We start from the raw sequence: 20292 nt of genomic DNA, 5'->3' as shown, positions 1-20292 counted from the left end.
ACCAAAGAAATACACCTTGTCAAAAGGCATAATCCAGTTACCCAGTTTGAACATTAGAAGTATTTTTAATGATTGCTTAGACATGCAAAAATGTTCAATTTAAAAGAAATGGATATAAATTGAGCTTAGTTATATGCCCCATTTCAGGAACTGAGCAGAGAGCATAACAACTTCTCATGCTTGCAAGCACTACTTTTTTTTTAATTAGCAAAAACAGATGAAGAGAACATTACAGCAGTTCTTGCTTGTATTTATCTATGCATGTATAAATAACTGAAGGGGAAGCTGCTGTCCATACAGGCATGTAACCAGACATTAATTAATGTAAGCCTTGACAACAAACAAGTTTTGTTAAGATGTTCAGTAGGTAAAGGCAGTAGTATGAACTCCCACAAGCCATTTTCTTTGAAATCCCTTTGAGTTTTGGTAAAACATTCCTCCAATGAATACAATGTCGCATTTGAATGTAACAAACACAGAGCAAGTATGTAAGTGCAACTTGTCTTATGTTCCCAAATTTACCTGTTAAATGATTGATTACACATTAAAGCACAGTGCTGGGAATGGCCGAAGCCAGGAGCAAGGAGTTACTATTCATTGCATCTGTTGAAACCCTCTCAGCCAATTTATAGGTATCCAAAAAGACAGCTGAAGTTTGTCCCCACACACACACACCTTACTACAATCCAGTCACCTCAGTCAGACTTAAAATACCACTCTTATTTATAGAATCATAGAATCATAGAATCACCAAGGTTGGAAAAGACCTAAACGATCATCCAGTCCAACCGTTCACCTATTCCCAATAGCTCCCACTAAACCATGTCCCTCAACACAACATCCAGCCTTTCCTTGAACACCCCCAGGCTCGGTGACTCCACCACTTAAAGCCTTTAAATGCAAAGTTAGCATGTTAAAACAGTTATTTGATACTAAATCTCAGCTTATTATCTAGGAAAAAAAAAAAAAAAAACAAAAATTCCTTATACGAGAGAATTAACCAGGGAAACACAAACTCTGAGAAAAATCTAAGTTTCCAGTACAATTCCTTGCTCACACCCTGACCAGAAAGTAAACTAACATGAAAGTCAGTGTTTTCCTTCCAACATGGTGCCACAAAGTTCAAAACTCCAAATCAAAAACCTACTCATGGCTGCCCATTTTTCAAGATGTTAAATTATGAAAGGAGGCAGAAGGTAGACGGCAAAAAATGTTTGAAGGATTGAGAAAACATCCTCAAGTTAAAGAATCAGCCCCATGTTAATGGGTTGATCACCCACAACAATTTTTCATTTGTGAAATCAGTAAAATATGAAAGCAAAGTGCAGGAATGCAAAAAGCTACATAAGCCTTCAAAATCAGTGCTTAGATAACAACACTGTTACTGATCAGCCAACAGAAAATGACCATTAGACATTTTGAAAAGTAAGACCTAATCTTCAGCTACCACCTCATGAGTTGCTGGAGCATTTCTCTTACTCCATTAAAGCTGGCTCCCATCCTAGTCTCAGCCTTCTCCCCTATTCTGCCCAAATAACTTGAATAACCAATGAAGAGGCCTCTGGAATTTGAATTGCACTGTTAATATAGCAACATTAATAAAGCTAATAACAAGTCTTCAAAATAAACCACTAAACAAAAATCAGTAAAAAACTCAAAACAAGAGGGAAAGAACATGAATGAGTTTAGGTGAGCTGACCATCTGCATTTCAGAAAGCAGATAAAAGACCAGCAAATATCAAACACTGGCCCCTAGTGTTGACATCTTAACATTTCAGCAAGACGTGCCATCAGGTAAAACTTTCTCTCGTACTTGCTTTAAACTTTCAGAATTATTAGTTCAACAATTCACGTGAAAGGAGCAGTTTTTGAGCTACAGGCCACACTGAGCACATGGTAATGCCTGCAGTGTCTGAAACATCCTTCAGAAAACTGCAGCTCTGACTGCACTACAAAAAAGAAGCAGCATCTCTTCACATATTAGCAAGTGGGAACTTGATGCAATATGCTGACTATATCAGTTCTGCTATCAAGTTAGATTAACTTTCAATTAAGGTTTTCAATTAAGAATACAATTCCATTCTTCTGAAACTGAAAAGAACTATTTGTTACACTGTATAAAGCCCAAACTGCATGCAAAAGCAATCTGCATTCGACCCTCAAAAAAATTCTTACCTTCTCAATGATCTCATAGCATTCTTCCAACTTCTGAGTTCTGTCTTTCAAAAGTATACTGGCTTCATTATAGACATTCAGCCACTCTCTGTAAGAGTTTTCTGACAGATCGGCATAAGCGATGCACAAAGTCCTCAGACCTACAAAACAGAATACAGTGCAATTTTAGGTGTGCAGTGACTGAGTACCTGCAAAATGGTCTAATGAACACTAAATTCTAACCCTCTCACTGGAGTCAACAGTTCTCTCTGCAAATTGGTGAACTCTGGTTTCCTGTACATTTTTTAATGCATTTGTTTCCACAAATACTAAACGAGTGTCTGGCTCATACAGGTTACTACTGCTGGTGCAAATCAAGAGGGCCTAATGGGTACAAGCTTCTCTCTAATTTTCAGTATTGTAATCTAGAGTTAATGCCAACATTTTATCCTACTGCAGAAAAGGGAACAAAGCCAAGCACTTCCCTGTGAACAGAGGTGTTACATCAGTCAAAGGTCTTGAGACCATCTCAGATCATCTTGTGCCCTCCAGGCATCTCAGTATATTCATGCTATTAAGTTTGCTTCATAAAGCCAGAGACTTTGTCATCTGACTTTTTACAGTGGTAAAAATACCAGTTTCTCCAATTAAACTGAAAAATATAATTAGTGTCCCTTCATTTAATCACAGAGTTCCAACTCCTTCCACATTCCATTTCTGTACTGGAATTGCACAGAAGCAGAAGTAGGGCACAAATTTCCTTAGGTATAGTTATCTTACAAGTTGCTAATCTGCTGCTACATACCAATTTTGAACATACAGCCACCTTATTTGGCACAAGAAAGCTCAGGTAGTGCAAGAAATAAACTAATAAACTGAATGACTTTTACATGCTGCTTCTCTTACCTTCTGTGGCAAAGTACTCAAGATGGCACAGTGTTTGCTCCATATACTGGGAATCTTTCGAAAGCCTCTCAAAAATTACATTGTCCTGTTAAAAGCAAATTCATTACAATGGAGTAAGTCTGCATACAAAGTTTCAATGTGTGTATGTACCAGATCTAGTGAAATTACCTGACTGGACTTGCTTACATCAGAACCCAAGACTAATAAATTTAATGTAATGCATTCAAGTTTCAGAGACACTGGTTTGAATAATCATCTGAGCTGTGCCCAGTAGCAGAGATCATAGTGCAGCAACTACATATAACAGGCACAAAAGTACACACTGTCTCTACCCACTTAAATAATAGGGACTTTTCCATCATGTAATCCCCTCTCAACCATTGGAGAACACTCCTGTCTGAATTAAGCAAACGTACTAGTTTTCAGAGTATGTAAGTATGTTGTCTTATTTAGTACTCATTGTAGTCTTCCTGCCTTTCTAGAAGAGATTTCCATTGATGTTTAAAAACAGAAGGTAGAAAAACCTTCCTCCCACAGCTCCTTCTTTAACACTAAATCACATGGCAATAGAAATACTTATGTACATGAATAACAGAAGTAATCAAAATGCAGCATCATCATCTTTCTTGTCTCTGTGTTTTATCATGTGATTACCAGATTGAGTTGCTATGCTAAGTAAAATATGCAAACCCTAAATGTCCTTAAATGCATACTCTAAAGCAAACTAAGCACATAGGCCTACATCCATCATGGAATAGTCATATAAAACAGGAAATTTATGATCTAAGTGTTAGGATAAGATGTTTCCATCAGAACCTGGCACGTTTTGTGCAGAACAGAAACAGTAGATGAGCAGTAGATGCAGCAGAACAAACAAAATGAAAAACCATATTGGAGCAAAAGGGTTGTAGTAATCAGCACATCAGACATCTGATCCTGCTCAAATCAAAGACAGCAAGAAGTTTCTTACTCCTGTTTTCCATCCTTTTCACTGCCAATCTACAAGAAACTGTTAACAGAGGCACAGTAATAGCAGTGATTGAACACAAACAGGTGCAAATCAGTGAGGAGTTACTATGCACACAACTTTAAAGTATCGCGTAGCAAAAGCAGGCTTAATTCATTCCCACCACTTTAGCTTGAAGCTAGCATCATCTTTACCGTATCACAGGAGTTAAACTGAAGCAGAGCTGTGCACCCAAGCCTATATGTCAAGTAAACCAGATCCTTACCGGAAATTAGAAATAGTTTTCCCTGTTGTAAAAAGTCACCTCCATGATTTTCCATTGAAATCAGAGCGCTATGGCTGTGGACAATGCTGCTTTTACAGCCTTTGTATTTTGTTAAGTTATTGCCCATCAGTGAAGACAGAAACATAACTTGGTGCAAGTCATGATGACAAAAAACAGCAGGTGTAGAGATGTGAGAGAGCCAGATCAAGAGCCAACCACTTGAAAGCAAAAGTTAGTATTACAGCTTTAGACAGCAGCATTTTGTCTAGCTCCTGAATTCCTGTTGTATGGCTGGATGAAATCCAGCCTTTGCTTAAGTTGAGAGTACTGTTCCTGTAAGTTTCAGGATTCCACTTGGATAGTAAATAGCCTAACAACTTGCCTGCAAAAGAAGTCAAAGAAGGAATTACAGACCTCCTAAATCACTTGGTCCTAAACAAAATGCCAACTGGTATTACGTATGAGACATAAAGTGCCAGCATCAGTCACAGCTGTTGAAACAATAACTAGTAATATTAGCTCTCCACTGAAGTGGTATAATTACTCACAGCTCCTTTGCAGTACAGACGTAGTTGTCCTGCTGGAGTTCGAACAATCACAGACATTCTCTTCCTGTTACTATTGAAAGAAAAACATTTGTTTTCATTATCTATATTGATGAAGCAGAAGCCCTGTTCTAGCCAGTGAATACTCAGTTGTGCTTAGTGCATCAAGGATCGTGTGAGGTGGAAGAGTAATAACTGAAGACCTCACAGTCCTAGAAAGCAAGAAGAAATATTAAGTTGCACATTTCCAGCTTCAGCCCCATGGTTCCCATGGGCAAGCACCTGATCAAAACACCTGTACTTGCAGCCAAATGTGAGCAAGAACTTGGAAAAAAGCAAGATGGCATAACAATTATCTTGAACAAAGAGGAGTCATTTACTCTCATCTTTTTTATTATATCTCAAAGGTAATGTTTTGGGGATTCTGGCTAGAAATGGAAATATTAAGGCTGGAAGTATATTACTCCTAACATACTGAAACAAATACCTACTGACATAGGGGCCTTTATTTAAATTTTTAACTCAAAAGAATGAAGAACATGCAAAAATATCACAGAAAATAGTCACACTCCAGATCAGGTTTTAGCCTCCTTACTCTCTGAGAGCTGCACATCAAGACCAAGTCTTGTATATGTGTATTTTTAAAGTAAACAGTGCAAGAATCTAAGGTTTAAGAGTTAAGGTAAGGGATTTTTTTAAACTTAATTATTTTAAATATATACATTTTGACATTTCAGTTATCCACCTCTCTTTTCTAATACACACTGGAAATAAAAATGCAGTTTATAATGGTGAGAGGCAAACGAATAAACTCCTCTCAAGAGAACTCTGAAGAAACTGTAGTTTCATATTCAAAAGTTATCTGTAAGCATACTTGGATGCATCATTGGAAGCCAGGTTGGGTGGATCTTTAAGCAACCTGACCTAGTTAAAGATGTTTCTGCCCTTGGCAGGGAGCAAGGTGATCTTTAATGGTCTTTCAAACCTAAAGCTGTCTGTGACTTCATGTAGTTCTTGTCCTTAGCCAAAAAAAGCAGATGGAAACAAGGAGCAGAGGTGTCCTCCTTCCTTTCTTACAAGTATGTAGAAACAGAGCAGAATGTGAAGTCTCAAATCCTTCTCTTTAAAAGTTACTCTGGCAGATCTAACCTCTTTTTGTAAGCTTGGGAAACATTTACACAATAGCAAGCTCTTACTATGTCTCATCAGACAAAACCATCTTTTTGTGCTTTCCAAAGCAAGTCTGGAAGCAAGTTAACTATGCTAAGAATTTATGCAGCAAACTAATGGCCCTGGGGAACTTCCATGTGCTTTTGAAATGTAATTATAGGGATTTCCTCACTTGGTCATGTGGGAAAGTTGATACACACAGGGAAGGGCTAGGACAGCATTTACTAAAAGCACTGCATGAGGGCTACAGATACTGCTGTCTGTGGAGAGCTGTCAACTTGTCTGAAACCCTGAAAGACTCTCCTAGCAACTTTTAGATATTTTCATATGTAGCCTAAGTAGCTGCATTCAGAATGGGAAAAGGTGAAAAGAAATCAAAAGCAATCATGGCTAGTTGTTCACAGCTGAGATGTTTCTTACAATGAGCACCAAAAAGTCCTTCAGTAGGCAATTTTACCTATGAAAGTAAAACACAAGTGATTTGCACAACTTCTGTAAACACTCAATCTGAAATCATGTTCTTGAAGTAGACAAAGGATACATCAAGATATAAGTGAAGCATGGAGCAACACTCTCACAGCAGCAACTTCACAGTAAAAAGAGAGCCTGGGTAGCAGAGAAACCTCCAACCTCCCATTCTAACAGCTGCCACCAGACACCATTTTTTAAATAACTCTTTTAGATCATTATTGGAAAATGGGGATGGAGGAGCAGGAGAAAAAAAAACTAAGGAGGTTCAGGTTTTTTTTACTGCATTAGCTATATATCTACCTATCAAAGATACATATTTATTTAAAATGTTTTTCACTACCCTGAGTAAAATATATTATAGAAAACTTACCTGGAAAATTCCAGAACATTAAGAATTTCAAAGGTTTTTTCTTTTCCCAGCTACAAAAACAAAGATATTTACTATTTTAAGTACAAATCACGTGATATTCCTATGCGTTAACATACAAGTTAGTTGAAACACTTCTGCTTATACATCCTGGTGTAAATAAGCTGAGATAATAGCTCCCTCTCCTGGCACAAGTGACGCAGAGCCTTGTTTAACGAAGATCATTTGACATGGCACTTCCATTTACTCTTTTTATACAACTTCAAAAAAAATTATCTTACTATTAGAGATATAAGCATCCTCTGCTTTCTGCAGAGAGGATAAGAGCGTAGATAGCTCTAGAATACATGCCTCATCCTAAGCTCTTCTCCTTAATCTAAGCATTAGTTTCCTGCAAAATAAAAGGTTTGAAACAAGTTCCAGACTGTCAGATGTTTCAAGTGCCTGGCTTGGAGTTGTACCAAAAATTTGAAAGTGAATCCACAGAGAAGAAAAAAGTATATCCATTATTCTCAGTAAGCACCTACTAGGTATTCCACAGAAAGTTCTTATCTCAGCTGCACCTGTACATGTCTGGAGCCACTTCAGCACAAACTGCAACTTAAGAGTCAGAATGTGGCTTCATGAGTTTGAGACTGCCATGTCAAATGTTATCTGCTAGTTACACACCCCAGCATACATGCAGAGATTGCAAGGTACATAACATTTCTTCAGAAGATTATCTAACTTGGAAGAAAAAGAAATGTTTTAATACAAGCAATTCAACATTTAGAAATAGAGTAACTACCAAATACAACAGAACGAAATGTGCTAGACAAGCCTTTCAAGAAAAGAGGAGATGTAGCAGTGAGGGACATGGTTTAGTGGGCATGGTGGTGATTTTAGTGGTCTTTCTCAGCCTTGACTCTATGACTTCCTTATGGATGTGTGCTACTTTGAGCTTCCCAGTTTAAGTGAAATGTTCTTCAGACACAACTGCCATAATTTCACATGAGCTTCCAACTCCCTACTGCCCATTCCACAGAGAAGAACAGAGGACTTTGCATATAAAATAGACTAAAACAACTCTTCACAACCAACAAAAGCCTTTTGTACCTACCTTAGTAAAGGCCTTAAAAGTAAGAAGAACTAAACAGTAAACATATATTTTCTACATGAGCTCATGAGCTTGGCACACAGTCTACCTACCGCATCAATGATAACTGAATGTGGAGTCCTTCCTGTGAAGACATAACCAAGTTTTTTTGCTCCTTTCACTAAAGCCCCTTCATCTGCCAATAAATAAAAGATTAGATTTGATGTGATATGCAGAGAAAGGAAAGTACAAAGCTCACATCTAAGCAAGACATGGTGCCAAAACAGAAGCCACCCTTCCCATTTATTCAAGCTGCTGTGCCTGTACAACTGCTAGAGTAGCACATTTTACTCCTTGAAAGGCCATGTGAGATCAGCTAGACAAACTTCATACTCCATCTGTATAAAACACTCTGCAATTACTGAAGCATTAAGCCCCGCTGTTGAGGAGGAGTCATAGTTTCCTTCTACATGAAAAGGGGGAAATACCTGTTCAAAAAGCAAGATCAAAGCTGAGTTACCCTACATTCTTACAATGTTCATCTAAGGGGTTTGAACTGGATGGGCTTTTAAGTTCCTCCTAATTCAAGCCACTCTGCAATTCTGTGACGGGGAACAGGGTCCTGCTATTCTGAATACTGGCCCTACGTAGCTCTTTTAGTACTACTGCACTTCCTGAAAGGACAAAATGGGTGAAGAGCATGTCCAAATATGGCCAAGACTCCACTCTGTATCACACTGGGTCCTGTTTCAGCATCTACTAAATAAGGAAAAATAAACTGCACTTGTGCCAAATACACCAAATAACTTTACATGCAGAAACAAATCAGTACTTCCACTTCCCTCTACACAGTGAAATCACTGGAAATTTTAGCTTTGCTTTTCAACCCTCAAAGAGACAAGAATGAGAGGCCTCTTAAGAGCAGAAGGGATGATAAGCTCAGCCTGTCAAAAACATAATGGGACTTAACAGCAGTTTTATAGAAGGCATTAAAAGCAGCATGCACTAATGACAGAGGATGGCAGATCTACTGCTAGTATCACATAGGAGGACCATCCTGCTTTTAAAATTAGTGATCTTTTCAGAAGTTTCTGGACCTTCCTTTCATCCCCATACATCCACTCCTTACATCCCATCCCTTCTCCCCTCCCCCCCCCCCAAAAAAAAAGAAAGCAGCAACCAACCTGGAGAGGAGGCCTGGTAGATAATTTTATTTCCTTGTCTCTCAGGAACTACAGTGTGACACACAGCCAGCAGAGTGAGGAACTCCTGTATGTGTACAGCTGTAGGCTAGACAGAACACCAGGAGAGGCAATTTTAGTATTACACACAGAGGCAGCTGTCCCCCAACTTGAGAAAATGATCTCTTAGATCACAGACAAAAAAAAAAAAAAAAAAAAAAACTTGAAAAATAAAATAAAATAAAATAAAATAAAATAATTCCCTGATTGCAGTAGTTGTCTTACTTGGCTCCAGAACATCAATACAACAGAGTCAAAGGCTAGCATTAATCAACTATATTGCTAAAGAGAAGTGTTTCACTTAAGTTACATAGAGTTGGAAAGCCCTCCAAACACCCTAATACAGAAGCACTAATTCTGCAATTAAAAACTAATTCACCTTCAGCAAGTTTGCAGACGACACCAGGCTGAGCAGTGCAGTCGATACATTGGAGGGAAGGGAAGCCATCCAGAGGAACCTGGACAGGCTGGAGAAGTGGGCCCATGAGAACCTAACCAGGTTCAACAAGGCCAAGTGCAGCGTGCTGCATTTGGGTTGGGGTAATCCCAAGTACTGATAAAGGCTGGGGGAAGAACTCCTTGAGAACAGCCCTGCAGAAAAGGTACTTGAAGATCCTGGTGGACGAGAAGCTGGATGAGAGCCAGCAGTGTTTGCTGCAGCCCGGAAGGCCAACTGTGTTCTGGGCTGCATTAAAAAAGGGTGGCCAGCAGGAGAGGGAGGTGATTGTCCCCCTCTACTCAGCTCTTGTGAAGCCCCATCTGCAGAACTGCGTCCAGGCCTGGGGCCCCCAATACAGGAAGGACGTGGAGCTCTTGGAGCGGGTCCAGAGCAGAGCACTGAGATGATCAGAGGGCTGGAACACCTCTCCTATGAGGAAAGGTTAAGAGAACTGGACTTGTTTAGCTTGAAGAGAAGGCTCCGGGGAGACCTCATTGTGGCCTTCCAGTACTTGAAGGGAGGTTATAAACAGGAGGAGATACAACTGGTTATGAGGGTAGACAGTATAGGTCAAGGGGGAATGGTTTTAAACTAAGATAGGGGAGGTTTAGGTTAGATATTAGGAGGAAGTTTTTCACACAGAGGGTTGCCCAAGGAGGTTGTGGATGCCCCATCCCTGGAGGCATTCAAGATCAGGCTGGATTTGGCTCTGCACAGCCTGCTCTGGTGGTTGGTGACCTTGCCTGTGGCAGGAGGTTGAAACTCGATGATCACTGTGGTCCTTTTCAACCGAGGTCATTCTATGATACGATATGTAGCACCCCAAGCTTCACACAGGCCAAAGGTTTTAACTATATACTGATTATTAAGAAACAAGATCTACTGCTTTGATAGCTTCCATGAGAACTTTCAATAAATTGAAAGTAACCACACCAAAATTCAACTCATTGCAACTGTACTCTGAGTGAAGAACATACAGAGTAAATAGCTGCTGATTAACAAGCAAAAGTAGCCATCATATTCTGTCACATGGGAACACTCACAGAATCACAGAATCACCCGGGTTGGAAGGGACCTCAAGGATCATGTAGTTCCAACCCCCCTGCCTAGCAGGGCCATATCAGGGCCACTCATCCAGCCAAGCAGAAATTTCACCAACAGTTTCTACAACTTCAGCATCATGACACAACATCATTCATACTGCATAGTCACCAGGTACATCCATGACACTGAAGGTGTCATAACACACTGCTCATCAGCAAATTCTGGCAATTATGGCTATAGTGATTGGAAGCAGAGCCCTCTATGCTGTTCTTACCTCCTTTTTACCCCTCTCCTCTTGCCCCATGTTTTCAGTCTCATAGCAGTCAGAAATAGTAGTCAACTGCCCAGATCAAAACCAGGCATATTAACATCATATGCAGTTCACACCTTTACTAGGACACTTGGCTGAAATCATCTCAGTTCATCATGCTTTGACCATACTGCCCACAGTTGTTGCGTTGAAACCTTACATCACAGCAGCCATTTGTACAGTGACGGAGTTATTTTAGCAGAAAATTACTGAAGTCATCCTTTGTGGTTCAGTTTGCAAACTTTCATGAGCTTTGGAATATGGAAAAAGCCATCTTGTTTCCAAAATTCTCATTAGGATAGCTTATTTTATACTTTTTATCAGAGCAACTATGAAACCAAAAGTATTACATGAGCTATCAGCACATCAGGTCAAAAGAAATAGTACTGTAATATTACAAGGAAAATCAGGAGGAGACAAACACAAACCTTATAAAACAAAGCCTGGTTTTTATCTACTGAAATCTTGTAAAATCATCTAGTAAAACAGGATCCAAAGGTTTTTTTTTAAACAATTAGAAGATGCTTCTACACTGCCTATTTTCCCAGCATATAGTAGAACATTTCACAACAGAACTCAAAGGCTATGTTGAAATGAACACTTTTCAAGTGAAAGCTACATGCCACCAAATATTCTCTGATGTGTGAAACTTGTATTCTATGTATTTTTCTCAGAAATGCAGTACTAAAATGTGAAATACACCACATTCATTAACCACTAATCAGAGACACTAAAGACGCCTACATCAGAAAGGGAAATTTAAAATGCATCTTCCCTTAGTTAGAGCAGCAGCATTCACAGCTGGCTCTCAGACATCTTCATACTTCTCCATCTACCACATGCTACATCACTGTTTCACACAGGCCTTTATCTTTGCATAGAGATTTCTGAGCTGCATGGTCACGTGCCACTAAAATAACCACTGTCGCATTCAACATGCAAAGAACAGAGGCTGTGGTTCAAGAAAATGAACAGATTGCACATAACCAAAGAGTAGTGTGAGAAATGATAAGTTCACAGGAAAGCACTGTTCAAGAGGTTACTGCTGCTCCATTATTTCCAGTGAAAGCCATGTAAGATACCTCTACCTCTCAAAAATGCACAGCCTGCCAGACTCTCACTTCAGCACCCGCTGCTGCAGACCTTCAATGTCCTTCTCACAACTGTATCACCTAGCCTCTTTGCATGCTTCAATATTACCTGTTCTATCAGCTAGAAAAAACCTGTCTCGGGTAACATCACTGATTTTAATCATTCCTACATGTATATTTCTGCTTACAATCCAGCAGGGTAATTTGCTGCTGCCTTGGTATTTTCACATCTCACAATGGACTCCATGGCAATTTTCCAAACCTACAGCAGCTGATCACCAGACAGAAGCTTAGTTTAACAGGTCAGCTCTTCCACACAACTGTCATTTGTTTCCTTTCTATATTGTTCCAACAATGATATAATATTTATTGCACTGGCATGAATCAGGACAGAATGTTTGAATGTCTGCTTCAGAGCTGTGAACAGCTCAGTCTCACTAACGGCTTTTGCAGTAATTTATCCTCTGCATCACACATTTAATCCCAGCATAAGGAAGTACCATAGGTTAAATGATCCTGCTTAATTACTTGTTTTCCTCTATTTAAAGCAAATCTCACAGATTCTTACTGATGGTCTCTATCAGGCATTCCTCATAAGTTTTATTTTACACTCAGATCTATTTTCTCCCAATTCCATTTCTTCCTTCCTCCTAAATCTGCAGCAGGAACAAAACTCTCATTCCAGGTTCCTTCTTCCCCACTCCTCTCTCTGGGTGCCAACAGCTCTGGGTCAAAGCTATTGCATCTCTCTGAATAATACGAGAAATGCCCAGCTTCAATGATTTCCAACCAGGCAAAGATCTCAGTGAAACAGCAAAGTTTTTATTGGTTATTGCAATGGAGGGTGCACACCCCTTTATGGCAAGGGAGAAATCACACACTTGATCAGTGAAACACTTCTCATTATACCTTTTTCTCCTATCACAGGTTTTTCGTTGCCTGTTTCCTATTTACTAGGTACTCCAGGCTTACAATCTATGCAACACATTTGTTAATCCAGTTTTCCATATGAGGTCTACCATCAACCTATTGTTTTTAGGATAATTTTGTATATTTCTATGGATACAGAAGGGCAATATTTCTTGAAGCTGTTATAGCTGTTTCATCCTGTGCCAGGCATTCCTTACCCTGCTCTGTATTTTTCCTTCCCTTACTGCTTATGAAAGCCATATTTAAGAACAAACCCATATCAGAAAATATCTAAAGGTTACTAAGCCCCAATTCCTGATTTATGGCACCTATTATGCTGTGCTAGCAAGCATAAATTCAGTTCTATATTTACATGTATTTAGCAGCCTTTCCCTTGCGTATTCCTTTGCAAAAGCTCGCATTGTTCATGTTTGATCCCGGTGGGTGTTGCTCAAACCCTCTCGACTAATTTCTTACCCTGGTCAGGGTGTCCTAGCTTCTGCTCTATTCTGTTGCCCAGCATCTTTCTTGCAGCAGCCGTTTTGTAAGAAGTTATAAGTTCAGTAAGGGTCTACACCTTGGCACTGGAAGTTTCTACTGCAAAAACACAATTTAACGCTCACAATAAGGTCAGTGTGGAATACCGAATGTGTAACCACTCCATGAGCAATATATCTCACTGTCTGAACTTAATTCACACTGTGTCTCTAAAGTAAGAGCTACGGACATGTGGAGACAGTCTCATTTCTGGAAGCAGTCTCTGAATTGTTATCTACAAAGCGTTATCTGCAATAAAAATAGATACAGCTTTTTTTGCCTTGTCCAGAAGGCACAACACTAACCTCTATCAAGCAGAACACAGAGCAGTGGTCAGAAAACCATTATTAGAACTTCTCATCCCTTTGCATACATGTTCTCTGTTACTCAGGGGGAATAAACACTGAGCTGAAACTTGGTCTTTTGGAACAAACTACATATCTGCGTGTCACACGTGCAGGTCAGCCACTCTGAAGAAACTGCATTATTTTAGCTAGATACTCATAGCCTGAAGTTACAAAGAGATTACATGTAAAGTTACATGTAATTTCTTTATTCACTTCCAGCAGTATCAGATCAGTGCCTCTATTATGTTTCCAGATAAGCTAGATTGATAGATTTCTAAGCAACTTGTCCAAAAGTGTTCAACAGAACACTAAAACACAATTTAAGAACTTGACCTTAGTACTTTGAATAAATGCTGCCCATCCTGCCAATGATAGCTAGTAAAATACTTACTCATTTTATTACCAGAGAGAACTATAACTCACTATCTCAAAAAGATATAAGAATTCTTACTGTTTTGCTCATTAAACTATGTGGAAAATAGCTGAGGATCCAGTCATGCTGGTCACCTCTAGAACAGGGAAGCTGGTAAGGCTGGAGTTGGTGTTTCAGGAACTCATTCAGAAACACATTAAGGGGCACTGGAATTCCAAGTGAATTAAATACAGGTTTTTCTTGTCAAAACCACTGAAAAATAACCAATGATTGAATGACTGTACTTCAATAAAAGAAAAATGTCCAAGTCCCATATGCAGCATGCAAAAAAGCAGAAGAGTAACAAGTATTTCTTGTCAACTGACTAATTGTGACATGGAAGTGCATATGAAACAATGAATTTCTCCATGTGGAAAAAGTTGCACTCATTGACATTCATTGATGCTTGCTGAACATTTATGGAGACCAAACTGTGTGTCTGAGCACAGTGGGGCAGTGGGTGGTGCATTTCAGCAGTGCTGACAGCAACCTGAAAGACAAGCCATGTTCCAGTCAAGCCATGCACAGCCATCACACCAGAAAATTAAGTGTCTTAATCAGATGATCTGCACAAATTGGCTAATAGTGTGATTATGTCGAAAAACAGTGCTTTGTAGCTGAGAATTTGTTCTGTCAAATAGTGTAACTGTGCTCTACCTATTTAGTTTCCATGGAAATAACCAGGAGGCATTACTTTTGGAGCCACCTGCATATTATATTTTTTTTAATTTTCATATTGGAAAGAAAATTACTTGGTGTTAAGACAGCTCTAAAAGTAATGTACGTGAGTGGATTGAAGAGAAAAAAAAAGCAATGCAATCTTCACAACCAAAGCAGTGTGCCATTAATGAGTGTTGGTAGAAGATAACACACTGATAGCTCCAGCTGCAAAAAGGCAAATGTTTAAAGGGAATTCACTGCCTTGCTGAGTACAGCAGCTTCTGACCCCACAATGCTGCTAGTGCTGTAAGTCCCATTTCACCACCTCAGTTCTCTGAGTAGAAACTGTCATACATACATGAACAACATCTGCATGCATCAACAAGCTATGAAAATTGAAGTGATCCACATAAACACAGACAATTTATACACCTGAACAGGCTTGAAGCTAAGGGCTAAAAACAGGCAACTTTTTACCCTCCATGCTGTAATCCAGTCCTCATCTCACGGATGCAGTTTGAGAGAGAGACCTATATTTTAAAAGAACGCAGGCAAACTGTTGCACCCATTCTTTAAGTCTTACGCTAAATCATCACTTCCCCATGTGTAGCATCTGTTCCTGCAGTACTGTCAGGCTTCAAAAGGCATCTGTGGTCTACAAGAGGCCCATCTGAAGTAACATAAGGCAGAAATTTCCCCACTGCTTGCCTGATAGCTGATTTAACTAACAGTGCAATAACTTACCTGCACTCAAGTTGCCAGCTAAAAGGCAGCCTGGATATCTAAGAGCTGAACGTGATGAACAAAGCTCTCTATCTCAGCTGTCTTTACAGTGACACCTAGGGATACTACCTAAACCTATTTGTCAGCAGTGAATATTCCATCTATCCCACAAAGAAGCAGCTCTACCCTGAGGAGATAAAAAAAAAAAAAGATATCCTAAGGTTAAGGAGCCACCTCAAGGGTAAATGAGAAACTCTCAATCCATCTAATGTATGTCTCTTCTGCTTAGCATACTGAAACATAAAATCACATCTACACACCCCTAAGAGTAACAGATAGTGAGTAAGAGCCCAAGCACATATTACCTATAGTCTGCACCTAAGCCTTTAGTGCAGCAACTACCACTTTGGAGCCACTACCATAAACCATAACTGTAACTGCACATTAATAATATGGGATGCCATCCAAAGGGACTTGGACAGGCTTGAGAGGTGGGCTGATTCCAACCTTATGAAGTTCAACAAGGCCAAGAGGAAGGTCCTGCTTCTGGGTCAGGGCAATTCCAAGCACAGATACAGGTCGAGTGGAAAATGGCTTGAGAGCAGCTCTGAGGAGAAGGATTTGGGGGTGTCAATGAAAGACTGAACATGAGCTGGCAATGTGTGTTCACAGCCCAGAAGGCCAACTGTATCCTGGGTTGCATCAAGAGAAGCACGACCAGCAGGTCATGGGAGCTGATTCTGTCCCTCTACTCTGCTCCCATGAGACCCTGTCCGGAGTACTGTGTCCAGTTCTGGGTCCCCACACACAAGAAGGACATGGAGCTGGTGGAGCGGGTCCATAGGAGGGACACTAATCAGAACGGTGGAGCACCTCTTGTATGGGGACAGACTGAGAGAGCTGGGGCTCTTCAGACTGGAGAAGAGAAGGCTCCAAGGGGACCTTACAGCAGTCTTCCAGTATTTGAAGGGAGCCTACAGGAAAGCTGGGGAGGGAGCTAGATGATGTTCAAGGTCCCTTCCAACATAAACCATTCTATGATTTTATGATTCTGTGATAAACAGAACACAGGAACAGGAGGTAATCCTCATCCTGGATGTAGGTCTTTCTAGTGCAGTTGAGTGCCAAAGCCACACAGGAAGCCAGTGCATTATCCGGAGAGGGATAACAGGAGCTGTCTTCAGGCTCCTTCACCTTGAGGAATTTAATGCAATGCACGGTAATAAAATAATCCTTCAGATATTTGTACTACGATGCATTTCAAGTTGTTAATACTGCAAAGCAAAGCAGAAAGCAAAGCTCTGCAGCAGAAAAACAGCATGTTGTAAGTTTATTTTAGATGTTCGTATTAAACTTAGCCTGCCAAGTTACAGAAATTATACAGTAAGAACAGTCTGCTAACCAAGTTTGTTGTTTCAGTTTTTGCTTGCCAATATCCACATCCCATACTGTGGCACAGCTTCTGCAGAACAGAAGGGTCATGCTTTTTAATTTTCTCTCTACATTTTACAAGTGATTTCTTCTTCTTTTTATAGCTACAAGGTGTCTAAATAAGAAGAGAACTGACAGTCCTAAGAAGTACGTCCCCTTGCGATATAACTAATGACACAAAAACTATCCATTGCTTTAGGTCTCAGTCACTGTAAGATTAGGCTTGCAATTAAATCCTAATCTGCTACGTTCCTTACAGAATCTCCATCATTTGCAGCATTTTAAGCAGGTCTCAATACAATCACCTTGTAATGCCCTGAATTATTGCTAAAAATAAAAAAAAATTAAAGGTATTTTAACAGGAAGAGGTAGGAGGAAGCCAATTTGTTTCCCATATCTCTCTGTGCTTTCATCTGTTTTATGACAAACCTGTAGAGCAAACTTGATCACAGAAGCAGATTTGTTTAGCATTCAGTTTCAGACTGGTCTAGAAAATAGGGCATTTAAGAGACGTGACATTCACGAAGTAGACTTACATGGTCATTTTCAATGTTTTGCAGCAGTCTTGGGTCATCAAATTCACACGATTCACTGGTAGGAGGAGGTAGCTGGCTGCAGAGCAAGTCAAGACAAATATAACAGTAACAATATTGCCATTCTTATCAGTTCATCTCTTTCTATTCATCCACTTTGTTGGAGAGAAAGAACTAAAATAAAATCCTACTGCCCTAGCAAGTATTGTGAAAAGATCATATGACTCATACACAAAATGCTGAAAATAATTGACACTCTCTTCACCACAGCAGTAAGAAGCCTAAAGAGGTATGCCTGGAAGTATATTTCAACATTCAAGTGTCAGTACACTTCCTGGGACAGGCGTAGCAGAAACAGCTTTTAAGTGTTCTTAAAATACATTGATTTCAAGTTTCCTCTCTTAAGTCAGTGAATTCTGCTCTAAGTTGACTCCTGAAGGACTCTGAGCCTATGGAATCCAAATTAGTATCTGGAAGAAATTCTAGGAATTCTTTTACAGAGCTGATTAATGGAAGCATATGAGGAAGAAAAAAAAAAAATTAATGAAGGAAGCAACAACATGAAAGGAGAGAAGCATCTACAGAAATTCCATCTCAGCAGAAGTAGCAGCCTCTCATATTAACTTCTTACTGGAAGTAATCACAAAAATCAGAAGCACTAGAAAAGCTTAACTTAGCTCATAAGGAAGTAGTTTCCTAATAGCACTCGGTGTCTGCCTGTTTCTTCAGGGGTACTCATACCCCTCATTACCCATATCAGACATTCAAAGCCACATCAGCACTCTCTGGCTCTTTCCCACCTCCTGTTAAACTGAATATGCTACACTGACACCTCCTGTGAATGACTTCCTTCTAGGCTTTCACTCCATCTATGACACTAACACATCTAGCACTTTCCCAGCTTACCAAGTAAAACATCACATTTCAGTTAAGAAATTTCTTTGCTTCTTGTCAACTTTGAGCTTAGTGAAGTGGAGGAAAAGCAGTACATTTATCACTGGAGACTGAAATAAGAGTCACTCTTAGCTTGTTACTTTGTTGTTGGCAGTTATAAACGAGCACTGCATTAGCAGGCATCCATGCCAGGGCAGCCACTGCCACTTCACCCTCCTGTCTCTATCATCTTCTCCCTGTGAAAAAAGCTGCAGCACCACCCACCAGCCCTAAATGCTTTTTGAACAGGAGCCTACATTCAAACACATCGTTTCATTGGGCTTCTTTCAGTTTCAAATTTGAAAGCAGTCTGTTTATACAGTTTGTTCCCACTCTGCTACACAGAATACAAACACGTTGGAATGTATTTACCTGAAGTCCTCTGATGAACGTTCTCTTTCCAACTCCGGAAAATGGCTAAGGGAAAAGATGGGGAAGAAAAATAACAAACCCCATGAAGCATTTATTCCACTTGCAAACTAGAAAATAGGCAGAAGGCAGAGATCAATGCGCCATCACACATACAAGCACACAATGGAATCACGGATTCAGCTTTTCTAAGGTTTGAATAATATTCTCTGTCTTTTGAAGTATCTAAGTTAGCTACCATGAAACTCAAAGGCTATTTTGCATGGAGGCCTTAAGAGTAGTCATAAAAAATTAGCAAAGACCAAAAATACAGCATCTGAGAGTCAAAAAGCCAGGTGCTATGAAATACTAGAGTGATCCCAGGAGATCCTTTTGATAAAAACAGAACAAAAATAGTTAAGTGGGCATCGCTCCTGTACAAGCAAGATTTAACTCTTGTCTTCTGACAACAATTACAACTATCTGACAGTAGTGAAATTCTCACTATTAGAGGGAGTCATGGAAGCAAAATAGACTTCTGCCTTTAAGCCACGTAATCTTCCCTCTGCAAAGGGGCCAGAGGGTATTTAGCTCTTCTGTTTTAAGTCACAAGCAGACAGTTAGGAAGCAATAAGATTATTTCTCTTTTCATGTAAAGTGTTCTCCAGGTTTGTGTTTCATACTTTGTGTCACAGGACACGAAAATGAAAGCTAATAACTGTGATCATAAAATACATTACAGTATACACTGAACAACACGTTCTGATGATATTGTGATCTAGAAGTATCTATATGATCATGCACAGGTTTACCTACAGTTTCTAAAAAGTCATACCTACCCATATGTCACTCCAGCAATACTACATTTCTTGAAGTTCATGATATTACATGTTAGAGTACCCGTTTTATCTGAAAACAGGTATTTTACCTGGAAGAAAGAAGTTTAATTTTAACTTGCAAAGTAACAAGACTGAAATAAATGGAAAACAGTTAAGCTTAAGGAAAATTCAAGAACAGACCTAAGACCCAGAAATGTCACAATGCAGGTTTGTCATATCAAAGCTAAAGGAAAACAATCAGGAAAGCTCTTTAATGGTATTATCTCTTATTTATCTGTAAATGCAGCAAGGATCAAGTAGTAGGTATTAATTGCCACAGCTCCAGTTACACTGGCTTGTGCAAGTTCAACGTTCAACGTTCACTGAATCTTTCAGTTGTATTAACATTGTATAGCAAGACAGGAAACTAAAGTAAAGGTTCCTGAAAAATCAGAAGCATAAAAAGAATCAAGGTTCCTACCTTTCTTAAGCCACAACAGATAAAAAAAAAATAGATGAGAGCTAAATTCCATGGTGTTTTATCTCTGAATCTGATAAGATTATAAACCAGCAACCATTCAGAAGGGATGGTACTA

At 39.5% G+C, this 20292-nt stretch overlaps 1 protein-coding gene across 8 annotated transcripts in view; it reads right to left on the bottom strand.

The window, feature by feature from the left end:
- ATP8A2 (ATPase phospholipid transporting 8A2) overlaps positions 1-20292 on the bottom strand; it is a 322239-nt gene that overhangs the window by 236291 nt on the left and 65656 nt on the right. For all 8 annotated transcript variants that reach the window (XM_048933647.1, XM_048933645.1, XM_048933650.1 and 5 more), the window contains 9 exons: positions 19718-19806; positions 18903-18947; positions 17601-17676; positions 9105-9210; positions 8034-8116; positions 6849-6898; positions 4841-4910; positions 3061-3145; positions 2176-2315 (listed from right to left, as the gene is read on the bottom strand). In XM_048933647.1, coding sequence (XP_048789604.1) covers positions 2176-2315; positions 3061-3145; positions 4841-4910; positions 6849-6898; positions 8034-8116; positions 9105-9210; positions 17601-17676; positions 18903-18947; positions 19718-19806 — 744 coding nt within the window. The remainder of the gene's footprint in view (positions 1-2175; positions 2316-3060; positions 3146-4840; positions 4911-6848; positions 6899-8033; positions 8117-9104; positions 9211-17600; positions 17677-18902; positions 18948-19717; positions 19807-20292) is intronic.

Source organism: Lagopus muta, chromosome 1 (genome assembly GCF_023343835.1).
Source record: "Lagopus muta isolate bLagMut1 chromosome 1, bLagMut1 primary, whole genome shotgun sequence".
NCBI lineage: Eukaryota > Metazoa > Chordata > Aves > Galliformes > Phasianidae > Lagopus > Lagopus muta.
The sequence above is the reverse complement of the archived record's forward strand: the minus strand, read 5'-3'. Positions and strand labels throughout refer to the sequence as shown.